The sequence below is a fragment of the Thermobia domestica genome, chromosome 3, assembly GCF_964235325.1.
Source record: "Thermobia domestica chromosome 3, izTheDome1.hap1.1, whole genome shotgun sequence".
Lineage (NCBI taxonomy): Eukaryota > Metazoa > Arthropoda > Insecta > Zygentoma > Lepismatidae > Thermobia > Thermobia domestica.
Window position 1 is genome coordinate 309789001 of NC_137456.1, and position 14989 is coordinate 309803989.

At 38.4% G+C, this 14989-nt stretch overlaps 1 protein-coding gene across 2 annotated transcripts in view; it reads left to right on the forward strand.

Moving 5' to 3' along the window:
• Orp8 (Oxysterol-binding protein-related protein 8) overlaps positions 1–10417 on the forward strand; it is a 108080-nt gene extending 97663 nt beyond the window's left edge. For both annotated transcript variants that reach the window (XM_081752573.1, XM_081752574.1), the window contains 2 exons: positions 4119–4351; positions 9371–10417. In XM_081752573.1, coding sequence (XP_081608699.1) covers positions 4119–4351; positions 9371–9578 — 441 coding nt within the window. In that variant the 3' untranslated portion in view covers positions 9579–10417. The remainder of the gene's footprint in view (positions 1–4118; positions 4352–9370) is intronic.
• Positions 10418–14989: the final 4572 nt, after the last annotated feature.

Below are 14989 nucleotides of genomic sequence, written 5' to 3' on the forward strand. Positions count from 1 at the left end.
CAGTCAGTGATGATGCTATTCATCATGGTAAATCCTCGCTTACAATCCGCTGTGGAAATGGTTCTTATCACTGGTTATATATTTGCTAGAATGTCGTCGACTGTAGAGTTGTCTGTCAAGTCCCTTAATTGTGAAAGTTTTATCTAGAGGGAAATGCCTGCAGACTATTTTAGACTTCCTAACTATGCTATACATAAATCTCAGAAACGGCTAGAATCAAAACAAAAACGGAAAGGTATATTAAGAAGCGTTTATTTCGCAATCGATTCAACGTCTCAAGAATAGATTTGATGTCCTATGCTAATCCTCTTTTCAAACCAGAATGGTAGAAATCAATCGTTTGCAGTCCTCTTTTCAAACCAGAATGGTAGAAATCAATCGTTTCCAGTTTATATGTTTATCGGCATAACAAAAACGGTAATCGGAAGCCACAAGCTTTTTTTCAGACGGGTTAGCAACTTAAAACAAAGCATCACTACCTGCAACATTCTATTGAAACCGGAAGTGGTTGAAATTTATTCGGTTCCAATATTGATTTCCATTGGACAAAAATAGAAGATATATCGGTAACTTTTTTCTTCTTCAATCAATTCATCGTCCCAAGAATAGGTCCCAAATTTTCCTTAATCCTATATTAAATCAGAAGTGGTAGAAATCAACACTGATCGCCATAGTACAAAAACGGAAATAGAGATAGCGACAAGCGGATTTCAGCAATCGATTCAGCGCCTGAAAAGAAATATCATCTGTAACACTACCAAAACCGAAAGTGGTTGGAATTTACTACTACTTCCAATTTCAGTGATTTCCATAGAGCAGAAACGGTAAGGGATATCAAATAACTGTTTTTGACAGATTCAATGCCCCAAGAATTAGTTTTGTCACGACTTTTATCTATTTGTTGAAATTGTAGGTGGTGAAATTCTACATGTATTCGATTACAGCACTGATCGCATAATGGGTAAAGTGGAAATAGTGAACGACAAGATTTTTGATACAGATTGAGTACCAGGAATGTTTTTCATCTCTAATTTTATTATTTTTATTACAACCATAAGCGATAGATATCAGTTACCACTTCCGGTGTTAATGTGAATCCCCATAGAGCAAAAACAATAAGAATAGCGACTAATGGCTTTTTGATATGACTTCAGCGTCCGAGGAACAGAATCTGTCTTTGGTCTTATTCTTGTATTGCAAACAGTAGTTATCGATGTGCTACTTCAAGTTTCTGAGTATTGAATTCACACAGTTTGGAAGTTTCGTACTGTGAAACGAAAATTACTTGTTTAATTCGTGTTCTCCATGAGGCATGTTTCCCATAATTATATTAGTAGGATGTGTTGAAATATCCCACAACAGTTTATTTTCTGAGTTGGCGTCAGAACATAGTGTCTGGATCTGATTTTGTCTAGCACATTTTGAATAAATTCAAGAGCATCTATTGCAACTATATCCTTGTTGTGTTCCAGAAACATTTGGAAACATACCATTCTTTACAGCCTCCAAGGTCAAATGCTTGCGTTCATCTGATTCACTTGTGAAACTCTCGATCAGCCGTATGGTTGATTTTACTAGATAGTCAGCTCTTAGCAGAGTTAATCTCTTGTAATTGGAACTCTTTTGACAACAGAGGAGGCACGGTGGCTCAGTGGTAGAGCGCTTACTTCTGGTCGGTCAAGTAAGTTTGTGGTGTACAACATCGTGTCCGTGGGTTTTCTCGGAGTACTTCCGTCTCCTCCCATCTTCTCATTCCAACAATTCTTCCATTATTCATATGCTTTAATCATCGTCTTCCTTAGCCTACCAGGGATAATCGTGGGACGTTAAACTAAAAGGTTTTCGTTTGACAACATAGCTAACTTGCAAGATGTCATACCACAGTCGTAAATCTGAAAAAAAAAGAAAAAAGAAAGAAGGAAAAAAAAACCTGGACTTTTCCTCTCAAACCTCGAATTGTTGCTGGGGGGCGCGGTGGCTCAGTGGTAGAGCGTTCACCTCTGGTGCTTGGGGTCCCGGGTTCGATCCCAGCCCCCGCCAAGTGAACTTTGTGGTGGACAAACACCGTGCTCGTGGGTTTTCTCGGGGCTCTCCCGTTTCCTCCCACTTTCTTCATTCCACCACTTCATTCATCTCTCATAATCACCGTCTCCTTTAGCCTAACCGGCATAACCGTGGGACGTAAAACTTACAGATTTCATTTTTTTTCATTTTTCGAATTGTTGCTTTCATGTAGATTTATTGTGCTCTCCTGCGATGAGTCAATGTAATGAAGATGGAGTACTGCGAACGATATTCATACAGCCTTTATGTCTTCAGTGTACTTGCTGTCTGACGTAATCTTTGTTTCTCTCTCTCTCTCGTGATCGCAGAGTAGTCAAAAAACGGGCTTTTTCGCATGACCGATATACTAGTACAGCCGCTAAGAATAGGATAGAAGAAGATAAGATAGATGTAATCACTTTATTACTGGTGTCATGACCCGATTAAGTAAATAAATATAAACGAAACAAACGTAGAAAATATTAGACGCCTTAAAGCAGAAAGTATATTCAGTGAAGGTATACGGTGCATATCCTCGACTACAATTCTGTATATACATAAGGATATACGTCAACAATAGCCACATTAAATATTAATAATACAAGACTGAAGATTATAATTTACTGGATGTGTGTATAGTCAGGGCTTTTTCTTGTTAAACCTAGAACCTAAGTAGTGAACCATATTTTGTTTCTGGGTTACCTCAACATTCTTTGAGTCTTATATTCCTTCCACTATGGACATTTCGTCAGTTTCTCCATGATTCATCTTCCGTAGCCTACAAGTTAAATGAAAATTCCGTTTTTACTACTCAGCTTTGAATAATGGGAGATAATATGCATTTATTGGTACAGTTCTATCTGTGTGTGTGAGAATAAGAACTTTTGAGACATCTGATATCTTGGTTTCTAAATAGGATCCCCCCTTTTATTTATTTATTCTAGAGCAGAAAGAGCGATATGTTCGAACATTCATCTATAAAATATTATTTCTCGCTCGAATGTTAATTTGCTTACCCATAAACATGATGTAAGATTGTCGGTTTTCAGAAAGCGAAAGTTCCGTAGTTCTTGTGAATTTTATATCGATACTGTTGCATGCTAATAGTTTTCAGTCCGCCAGAACTAGTGGGAGGTCGAACTTCGATTTTCAGCTTGTTCGACAGATGCTGTATAGTTTAAGCACTGCAGAGACAAGTTTTCTGTACTTTTGATGGTTTATTTCTCGAGCCTGACTAACGAGTCGTGCTGTTTCTGGAATCAGACTTTTATGTGATATTGTAATATAGTTGCATTGGTATAAAATGAAAATAAATACAAAATTGCCAGTACAAAGGCTGATTAAAAATGAAATGAAATCTTTCAGTTTTACGTTCCACGATTATACCGGCCAGGCTAAAGGAGACTATGATGATGAGGAATGAATAAAGTGGGAGGAAATTGGAGAACCTCGAGAAAACCCACACGCATGGTGTTTGTCCACTACAAAGTTCACTTGGATCGAACCAAGGATTGCATGCACCAAAGGTGAACGCTCTACCACAGCCACCGCGGTCCCAAAGGCTGATTAGTAGGGCCTTGAGAAATAATCAAAACACACAAATCTGGTAACTGAATTGAAACCCACTGTCCCACAACGGAAGATCGAAGTTCGAGTTCCCGTTACTCCAGGAGTCAGATTTTTTGGTGTTATTCCAATAAATCGTATGTAGTTTGCACTCTTCCTCATTTCTACTTCTCATTTTCTATGACTTAACATCTGTAAGCTATATATTACCCACGTATTATGCTATGTAAAGCTTGTGGTAGTTGATTATAGAGAACTCATCCCTGGAATCCAAGTTGCTAGTTGAATCAAAAATAATGTTACTTCTGTTACATGGGACAAAGATTGATACTATACTTTCGATTGGAAATAAGAATACAGTTTAAGTAACTACTAAATAAGTAAATATTCTACTTTTTTTCACAGGTTATATTGAATCTTATATTTTCGGTAGTTTGTAATTTCATTTGTTGCATTTATATACTTCTATCTGCCTTCACTATTAACTTTATTGCATAATTTCTTTTCAGATACCATTGTTGCAAGCTGAGCCTAGATCATCTTCCACAATACCTCATCAGTTGTCAATGGATCGAGTTTTGAAAAGCAAACGAAAACTTTGTCAAGGATCTCCTATACAGGAATCAGAGCATAATAGAAGAGATAGCGGCAGCTCTACTCCGGATGGAGAAGCTCCACATAGTGATTCTAGTCAGTCAGAGAATAATGGTCAAAAACAGAAGGAAAATAAAAAAGATGTTCGGTAAGAAGTAATCTTCATACCATCTGCTTTTTTCTTTTTCTTTAATAATTCATTTAAATGACATTTCGGTGGTATTGCAATGATTGGGTGAATGAAAAGGTAACGAAGAGAGACTGTCAGTCATATATACTACGATAGAAATAATCTATAAGCCTGGAGATGGCGACTGCATTGATGCTGCAACCAATATATTTTGTACTGGAAGCAGGCCTTGGACTGAGAGACGTTAGTTCATCACAGAAGTCATACAAATATCGGCTTTTGAGGTGTTCCTCGAATAAATGGAAATAACAGGATCACAGTCTGTACCACAGAGCATGTATTTCAGCTCTTCTACCAGAATTGTAGCAGAAGGGCGGTTGTTTTCTGGGGTACGTGTAACCAGCATTATATCAACTATCATGCAGTTAATGCTGATCGTGTTGAGACGTCGTCCTGTGGTACTCTTATTGGATGTAGCTTAACCTAACGCGAGAGATCACTAACGGAGTCTTAATTTCAGTCTTAATGTCGGTAATATTATTTATTACTAACTGAAATGCCTGGAGAGAGATTTGGGTCACCTTACGTCATGAAAAAGCAGTGTAAACGTAGGATTTACTTAACTTTAAAACTTTACTTCGTTATATCTCAGGACGGTCGGAGCTGTGTGTCGCTAACGTAAACTTGGGAAAACAAATGCTTTAGTTAAATATTGATTAATAAAAATAAATGATTATAAAATACTTCATAGATTAAGAGGAGGGATAAAAGAAGTGAATACGAGAAAACTCCCCAACATAATGTTATCTGGCACAAAGTCACATGTCGTGAGATCGACTCAGTAACCCCTCGCTCCAGAGTTGAGAGCTCTATCGCTAAACCACTTCCCCATTATGTTACTTTATCCTTTAACGTAAGGAACATATTAGCAACACCAATTGTTAATAGTAAGCGTTTACTACTTTACTAGCTGAAATACCCATTCTTCGCACGGGAAACGCAAGTTTATGGGGAAATATTTGAAAGATATATCTGAACTCTCTTTCCTTTCTTATGATGCATATTTTAATCATAGTAAAATGAAAAATTCAGCTCGATCTAAGTAGTATGTCCGAAAACGCATTTTAGGCGATGCAGCCATTATTATTTGCGAAAAATTTAAACACATTTTTCCTTTAAAATACGCATTTCAATCAAAGTGAATTGATAAAAATCCAGGTTGACCCAAGTACTGTGTGTTCAAAAATTCATTTTAAACGGTACAAACATTTCATTTTGCCATTTTGTGAATACAAAATGCGAAATTAAAATATGTTAGAAATTGGCACTTTTAGAAGAGGAAGTTTCAAAAACACTTGGAAAAAAAATTGTCAGCTTATATTTAGTAAGGGATTCTCCCTAACTTAAGGGAGTCATGAGATACTTTACTTTCGGCTTACATTTTTAACCCCTCCCCCTTCTTCCTCAAAATATTCATTGTAATGAAACGATACAAAACCCGGCGTGCGCCCCGTGCTATGTTTCGAAATCCATATCAAACGATACAATCGTTTTCCCGTGATGATGAGACAACGTTGAAAATATTTCAACTTATAGAAATTTCCATCTCATCTCTCCCTTAGAAGCGGAATTTTCGAAAACGCTGTGGCACGTGACCATTTATTTTTAATATGGAGATTATATACTGAGTTTTACCGGTTCAGTCGCTTTCCCGTGATAAGATAGATTCAAAAAATAACACTTAGTTTTTATGTTATACAATATTAATAATAATAATAATGAAAATTGAACCTAATAAGATTGAGCATCACAGTGTGTTGCTTTCTGCAGTTGGTAACCGCATTACAACGCGATGTTTACTGCCAAACGAATTTACAGTCGCCATAACTTCTTCACAACTTCACTAGATATCTTACAAATCCTGCGTGACAACAACACAACCAATTTTGCCTCCTATCGCGCTCGTTAGTTTCGGACCTGCGACGCCAGCTACGATATCCCTACACAAATTCCTAACATCTTAGTATGCTCGACAGTTTATCTTTCACGGAATATATTTACAAAGCTTGTTACCTTTCCATTTGATCAATGCCTTGTGATTACTCAAAATAACAGTGGGATGCATAGTAACTATTTGAAAACAACAGTGATCTTCAGCATTCCAGTGGCGCAGAGTTCTTGCAGTGAAACTTCATTAGCACTGATAAAGGAGTGACTAATATTCCGAAATCGTCTACAAGAGTTGCGTTACTGGATGATTACGGTAAGAAATGTTGTTATTTTTAAATAACAGTTTGTAAGTTCATTCTGGTTCGCAAGATTATGTAGAATCACTGAACATGATTAAATAGAGAGTAGTTTGTTCGTTTCATTATGGTGTCTGCCAGTGTAACAGTTTTTCTTTTTTCTTCGTTGTCTTTGCTTTTTAAGGCTAATTATTGTTATTAGGACATAGCAAGGGAGAACTCTAATTTTCACAAAGTTAATACAGTCAAATAAAACGATGTAATTTTTTATATTTGGTCTAGGAATTAATTCGTGCGGGTGGACAAGAGATGGCGCAACGAACGGAGCGTCCCACAGTTCCGTGTATCCACACATGTGTTGCAAACCCCTGTCATCGCGTATCGTTAGTAGTATAGGGCAGTGGATTAAAGCGTCAACAACACCAGTTTGTAGTTAAGTGAACATGGCGCAATATGTGCCTGATAAAGTGTTTTTGCGGGGTGTCCTGCTGCATTACTTTAACATGCAGAAAAGTGCGACTGAAAGTCATCGTATTTTGGTGGAAGTGTATGGTGACCATGCTCTAGCTGAGCGAACGTGTCAGAAGTGGTTTGCACGGTTTAGAAGTGGTGATTTCGGCTTGGCAGACCAAGAGCGAGCTGGACAGCCAAAAAAATTTCAAGACGAAGAATTGACAGCATTGCTCGAGCAGGATTCGTGTCAAACGCAGGAACAACTTGCAGCAGCATTAGGCGTTGATCAAACAACAGTCTCCAAACGCTTGAAAGCCATGGGAATGATTCAAAAGATGTCACATTGGGTTCCACATGAATTGAAAGACAGAGACGTTGAAAGACGAAAAACCATTTGCGAATTGCTGCTTCAACGACAGAGCAGAAAGGAGTTTCTGCATCGAATTATTACGGGTGATGAGAAGTGGATCCATTACGAGAACCCTAAACGAAAAAAGGCCTGGGTGAAACCAGGTGAACCAGGTCCATCACAACCAAAACGAGATATTCACTGTGCAAAGGTTATGCTGTGCATATGGTGGGATATGAAAGGTGTGGTGTACTATGAGCTGCTGCAACCGGGTGAAACTATGAATGGAGAACGTTATCGACGACAATTAATGCGTTTGAAGCAAGCTCTGGCCAGAACACGACCAGAATGGGAGAACAGACATGATAAACTTATTGTTCAACATGATAACGCTCGCCCACATGTCGCAAAACCGGTCAAAACCTATTTAGAAAATGTCGGATGGGAAGTTTTACCCCACCCGCCGTATTCACCAGACGTTGCTCCTTCGGACTACTACTTGTTCGATTGCATGAACAACGATTTGATTGGACAGCGGTTTACTTCTTCAGAAGATATCGAAACATGGGTCTCTGACTGGATCGCTTCCAAGGATGAGGACTTCTTTCGCCACGGAATCCGTACATTGCCTGACAGATGGGCAAAAGTGGTGGCTAGCGATGGACAATATTTTTCTTAAGGTATTTATGTATTTTGTGTTTGTACTACAGCTTCAATGTGTGCGTACCAACCGCACGAATTAATTCCTAGACCAAATATCAAGAAACAAATTTTAATAAAATCTGTCCGTTAACGAAGCATAATAGTGATAGTAAACAATTATACGAGATCGCTTACCTCTCGTGCGTGGGGACCCTAGTTCAATCCCCGGCAAAGTAAGTTTCTGGTGGACAACATCGTGCTCGTGGGTTTTTCTCGGGTACTCCCGTTTACTCCCACTTTCGCATTCCACGATTCACTTGCTTTCGTCATCGTCTCCCTTAGCCTAACAGGCAATAAACGTGGGACGTTAAACTCATTTTTTTTTTTAAGACGAGATCAAATAATAGTATCCGAGATATTTGGATCGTTTTGTTGTATTAGAAATATTGGTGTGTAAACACTGTAATGTCCCTTGTAGTCTACCCAAGATGAGCTGCTAGCACTTCAGTCGTTAGTCTGATTCTACGGCTTGTCTTTAAAAAGCTCTTTTAGTCGCTAACGTAGGGACTTAAATCCTCGGCTGGCTGTGTTTTTGTGTTTGTGCCTATACTAAGAGGCCGGGAGAGAAGAGGTTCGTCCCATTCCCAAATTAGCAGCCTGCACGAACTATTGGTTCCAGTAGTATGTCGGCCGTAATCTGAGCAGGTAGGTAGGGTTCACAAAAATGGATTGGCCTTTGCCGGGTTGTGGTCACACCGAAGGCACCGAAAGGAGATGTGAACTAGCCTCTAAATACCCCGGTGGTGGACTCCTGCTCGCTAGAGGAGTTCCTCTACCAGTAGGTATAACTTGGACTTTCGTTTATCGCACCAGTAGGCGTAACCCATTACCTTTATTCGAGGAGGTTCTGGGTATTGCATATACAATTTTAAACGCAACGTAGAACTGCTAGTTTTTACAATCACGGGGCGGATTAAAGCTGTAAGAAGGTGGCCTTTAAAGTAGAGTATATTCTCGTCCCACCACGGGAACAAAGATACTGCAATGCCGCTTATAGCCTAATAGCGCCCGGTTCAGCCGGTAGTTGGGATACGAAATTCTTGGAATTGAAGCAATCAGGGAGCTACAGGAGTAAAAGTCTAGCGAACTTCTATCTACAGACCAACGATCCACAACGTTGGAAATAAATTTGCTAGCCCCTCATTACCCAACTAAGCCACTGTAGGAAATAAAATAAAAACTTATCAAAATGATTAGCCCTTTCTAGGTTGTAGCGCCAAGGTTTTCTTTTTCTTTCTTTTAAATATTTATTTTCTAACATAGATATTTGCTTTTTTCTCTTTGCAGTTATCTTGATGTTCTGAATAATATTCAGGCTCGTTTGCAAGAACATGGAGATAAACTAGGAGAACTCCAACGTTCACTTCAACATTTAAGTATGATGCAACGTGAACGGGAAGCAGCAGCTAACTCTGCCGTCAATAAAGATGTATTCATTATAGTCTTTGTAGTCGTCTGCCTACAAACACTTGTCTGGAAGCTGTTTTTCCACTAAAGCTGTTAACGTTATCGATAGGAGAATTAAAATGGTCGTATATTCCATTGAGTATATAAAAAAATAAGTACCTTATATCATGCACATTGATAACCAGCTCAGGTATTACAGTGGAGTTGGGCAATTATATGTTTGGCATATTCCTTTCCTGGATAAATGTACTAAAAGTGACAGTTAAGCCTTAAAGTAAAATAATCCTCTTTATGTCATACAGTAATAAAAAAAAACTAAAATGCATAAGGAAGACTGAAACTTCTGTTGTGATTGTTGAACTTGCGGTTAGTGTTTGACTTGTGCAATTGAATTTGTTCACTTGAACTCCTGCACAAATTGATAACGAGGGAAGTAACGTTGAATAAATATATAACTTTCCCTTTAACAAAAAATACCTTATCAAAATGTTATTCAAAAGAATCTCCTGTTTCTTTTTTTAAGAATGCAAGAAATTCACTATTCCATTGTTTGTCAGTCCATTATTGTTGTGTTGAAAATTTGTACGTATGATTGTTATCACTATACTCTTTACGTGTTACTTAGAAGTGAGAGATAGATGGCTATTTAGTTTGTATTTTAGGGCATTATACCAGTGAATTGTTAGATATATATATCTAGTTAAGAGAGAAGGAAATTTTATTATAGTGTACAGATATACTCTAGAAATATAAAAATGCATGTAAATAATATATAGTGACCATAGGTTGCTGTTAACCACAACCGTTTGTACATATATATTATGTGTATTTAAAAAAAAAGTATTTGTACATATTGTACTCTTGCCATTAAAGAGGAATTTCATTTCACTGTTGATCTTTACAAATAAAGAACTTTTGTTTGAATAAGTCGTGTTAATATATTGGCGGTAACTGTAATCTTTGTAGCTCATAAGTAAATCTGATGTTATTTGAGCTGAGTTGATTTTGAGTTTAACGTTCCGTTCAGCAGCGAGGCTATATGAGACGTGGACCTACTGACTAATCTAGAATCCGAACGATATGAGCTCCCTCCGGGAGTCGAACCTGGGTCTCCCATGCCAAAGGCGCGTACGCTAACCGCTTAGCCACGAAGGAGCTCTACAATCCTAAAGAATCCTCATTAAAGGTTATTGGTATATGCAACCGAAATGTCGGAAATTTTACTTTGCATTAAGGAATAAAAATAGGTAAGTACTATAGTTAAAAAGAACGGCCTTGTCATTGTAGCGTCTCATAAGTTACGTGAGAGGGTAATGAAATTTTGAATCCCACCGTTACTGGTGATGAAATCATCAGTTTGAACTTGAAACAAAACGTACCAGTATGGAATGGGGAACATCCCTCATCGCCTAAAACGAAGTCGACCGTCTTTCGGGGCAGTCGAGGAATCCCTTCCTCCGGGTCATACTATCATTGCAGCACTTATTGCCGAAACCTAACGAAGTTACGTCCTCCAGACTTTTCCAAGAAACATGCGCTTTTCTATGGTCTCCATGGATGGTATGTACGCACTTGTTATGCTTCGTTAATGCAGAGCTTACAGATCCATAGGATTGACCGCTAAGTGCAGCCAATTATATTGAACACTATTGGACCACGCAAAGCCAGCGATTAATGTGTCACAATTGTCAGCAACTTCAAGCACAAAGTATGAAAATATTAATTATAGTGGTCTATGTGGTCGAAGTCTGAACATCGACCTCAAGAGAGAGAGAGAAAATATATATGACTGTTCAGGGAGTGGACTGCTTAACGAATTGACACGCTAAGCCGGAGACACCGATTTGATTCGTGAGCCTTTTTTTTAACTGCATTGCATGGTAATTTATAAACGTAATTTATGTTGAGCACTAATAGCAACTTGCGATGACAAAGGAAGAAGAGACAAGCTATATCAAAGCATAGTAGTAAAGATGAAGTCACTTTTTAATTTCAGCACTTGGTTTGCGGTGATAGGTTTTGGCTACATACGCACTTGCTCACTATATAGCTTAGGAAATCTGAAGGTTAATTGTTGCAGATACTAAAAGCGCGTATTAGATGTTATCCTGTATTTAGCCAATCCTGTAAAAGATTGTTTATTTCCCCATTTGATTCACTGTATAGATTGAAATCTCTTTAAAGTGAGTATACTTAGAAAAAAAAAGTCACTTAGAAGGCATCTTAATGGTCTTTCAATGATTTATCAAGTAAAACTCAAAATAAAGAAGGGGTCTGTAACTGGATCATAGGTTCTGCTGTGCCTTTTGTCATTTATATATATTTACATTTACATTAGAGGCAGTACATAAGAGGAGTTAAAGTATGTTGAAAGAATGTTATACTCCAGACACGCTGTTCCAGCTAGAACAATGGGTAAAATGAAGAAATGGATAAAAGCACTTCCTTGAGAAGACATGTGTAATCCAGTTTCCGCAAATTCCTAGAACTGACTTTTTTGTTTCCTGCTGATTCGCTTAATTTCACAAAAGGGAATATTTCTGTCAAAAGCAGATTCGGCTGCTTTAAAATTTCGCTTAGTTGCATCGAAAGCTTTATGTTTACACGATTATATGCCTTTTCCTCAAACATGATGGGGAACAAAATATTTTTGTCTTTCAACATTCCACTCATCATCTACATCAGCTCGGTTTAACACTACTTGCCTATTGTTAAAATATAAGTTAAACTGAAATGCATGTTTGTAGTAAAGTTGTAACTTAAGAGAGTTAAATATTGTTTTGTTCTAAAATTTGATGGTCGGCATTCATAGCATTACACTTTGAGGGGCGCTCATTCACAGAGGTGTGTTATCCTTTCTTGCTTTGGCATGCTGGAAGGTCTCTGTGCTACGCACAGGCTTCCAAATTAACTGTATACCTTGTGCGTATTTTCAGTGGGATAACGTTCTGCTTATTGTAAATATCTCGATTTTATTATTCGAATGATACTCAACTATCTGTAAAACAAGCAAATATACACCTGTTTGAGAGTACAACATTCCTACACTGACTAGTGTGGAGGATATGAGAATTATATTGGACAAAGCTATTGTTCTGTAGAGAGAGGCAATGAAGGTCTGGAATACATCAAGTAAGAGGACAAACGTGATAAATGCAGTAGATGAGTGACAATGTAAGAGAAATACGAAATAATCTATAAAGCAGGGAAAAAATGTCTCAGAAAATTCGAAGTAGGACACGTGGGAAGAACCTCGAGAAACCTCACAGTTACGATCTTAGACCATAACCAAACTCATATGAACGGCCAAAGTTCCCCCTACAAATGATCATCTCTAACGCAGACAGCAAGACAACAACATTAAAATTTGGTGTAACTACCATGTGCTGCAATTACGGCACGCAGTCTCTCCTGCATATTTGTAACTGATGCAGTAAAGTGATCGGGGTTATTGCGATATTACTGTCATGCTTCTCGAATCGTCTGGTTTCTGTCCTCTTTCTTTACCACCCATTCCTGTATCACGTAACCATATAGATGTTCCATTAGGTTGAGATCAGGGGACAGTGGATGCTAGTCCATGCAGATGAGTTTTGGGTGTTCTTGTAACTGCGCCTGGGTACGAGTATGTCTGGACGTATGCACAGCATTACTCTTGTGCATGAACACAGACTCCTCTTGATCTGGAAAATTTGCAAGAAAGGATGGCAGCAAGGTGTTCTTCAGGAATGCTCAGAAGTTCGAAACATGGGGCTAGCATCGTATCAAACAGCTCGTGACGGCCAAACGAACCATTAGTGTCCGGGAATTACGTGACCAATACAATGGTAGATGTACAGAACTCATATCCCACGCAACTATACGGCGTACCCTGGCACGCATGAAGTTCTACAGCAGATGACCCACTCCTTACGACTCGTCACTGCCGAGTTCGTCGCGCTTGGGTACAAGAATACGCTAACTGGAACGTGGATGATTAGAAAAAATGTGTTGGTCCGATAAATTACGGTTTGTGCTACTCTTCTCGGACAGGCATGTGCATCTGTGGCGACAACAGCACGAAGCTACGGAACCCTCGTGCATGGTGCGTACTATACAGGCAGGTAGGGGCGGCTGTACAGTTCGGGGATGCCTCTGTTAGCACGGACTGGGACCGGAGGTGTCCATAGACCACAGCATGACATACATTGTGTACCTGTAGGTGTTACAGGATCACGTACACCGTACAATGCAACACTTCTACCCACACGAAGACGGAATTTTTCAGGACGACAATGCACGATGCCACCAAGCAAGGACTGTACTTACTTGGCTTAAGGAACATTCCATGGAGCTGCAGCATATGAATTGATCCCCTAACTCACCGGATCTTAATTCTATAGAACATTTATGGGATGTGGAAGAGCTCTTCGCATCATGACTCCTGCACCGACATCTGTGGGATACCATGAGGAATATATGATGTCAGATCCCTGTGAAAATATACCAGCAACTACCAGAATCCATGCCATGCCGTGTTCAGGCCGTCCTCTGAGCAAAAGGTGGACCAACAAAATATTAGGAAAGTGGTTGCAATTCAGTAAGCACTCAGTGTATGTCCACTCGAAGTTCTTCACCCAAATTCTACCTAGGTCACGAGTACAATTCACGAAATTATATATGGCTTCGTCTGGCTTTGCAACTAGCTTAACGTATGTAACCAATCACATTCTGACCATTTTTTGTTTGTTTGTATTTGACAACTACTTCTACTACTACTACTACTAATAATAATAATAATACATAATTGCCTTTACCAGACACATTATGAAGGGATAATCTACGGTTACAGTTTATAAATTCTTTTTAACATCCAATCATCTATTTCCTTTCATTTTCACAAATCTCAGTTGTTCAAAATATAATATTAAGTTACAGAGAAGAGACAAAGGATACAAAGATATAACATATAGTTGAAGAGTGGACCTAATTAAAAGTGGAAATATCAAAAAATGAAAGTGCAAGCATAATCAAAAATTGAAAAATAGATACACGATTAAAAGCGGGGTTGTAAAAAATGAACGGAAGTCTAATTAAAACCGTAGATTTACGAAAATGAAAGGAAGAAATTCACTGGATGTTAAAAATAGCCTATCATTTTCTAGGATTTATAAGCTGTAACTTTCGATAACATCTTTATTATTATGTCTGTTGAAGGCAGTGATACAGTCGCGAAACTGTAGTACAAGATTAAAAATATACAGGGTGCTAACTAAGATAATGCAGCAACAAACAGAAGGAAGTGATAGTATCACAGAAATTATTATTATTAATAATAAAAAAGATCGAATTAGGCACTGTTTTTATGAGAGGCGTTCAAGAAACCAGCGAAGGTGCTATCATAATGCCGAATACCTCATGAACGGGGAAAAATATCGATGTCGGGACACACACACACACACACACACACACACACACAAAAAAAAAAAAAAAAAAAAAAAAAAAGCAATGACGTACAAA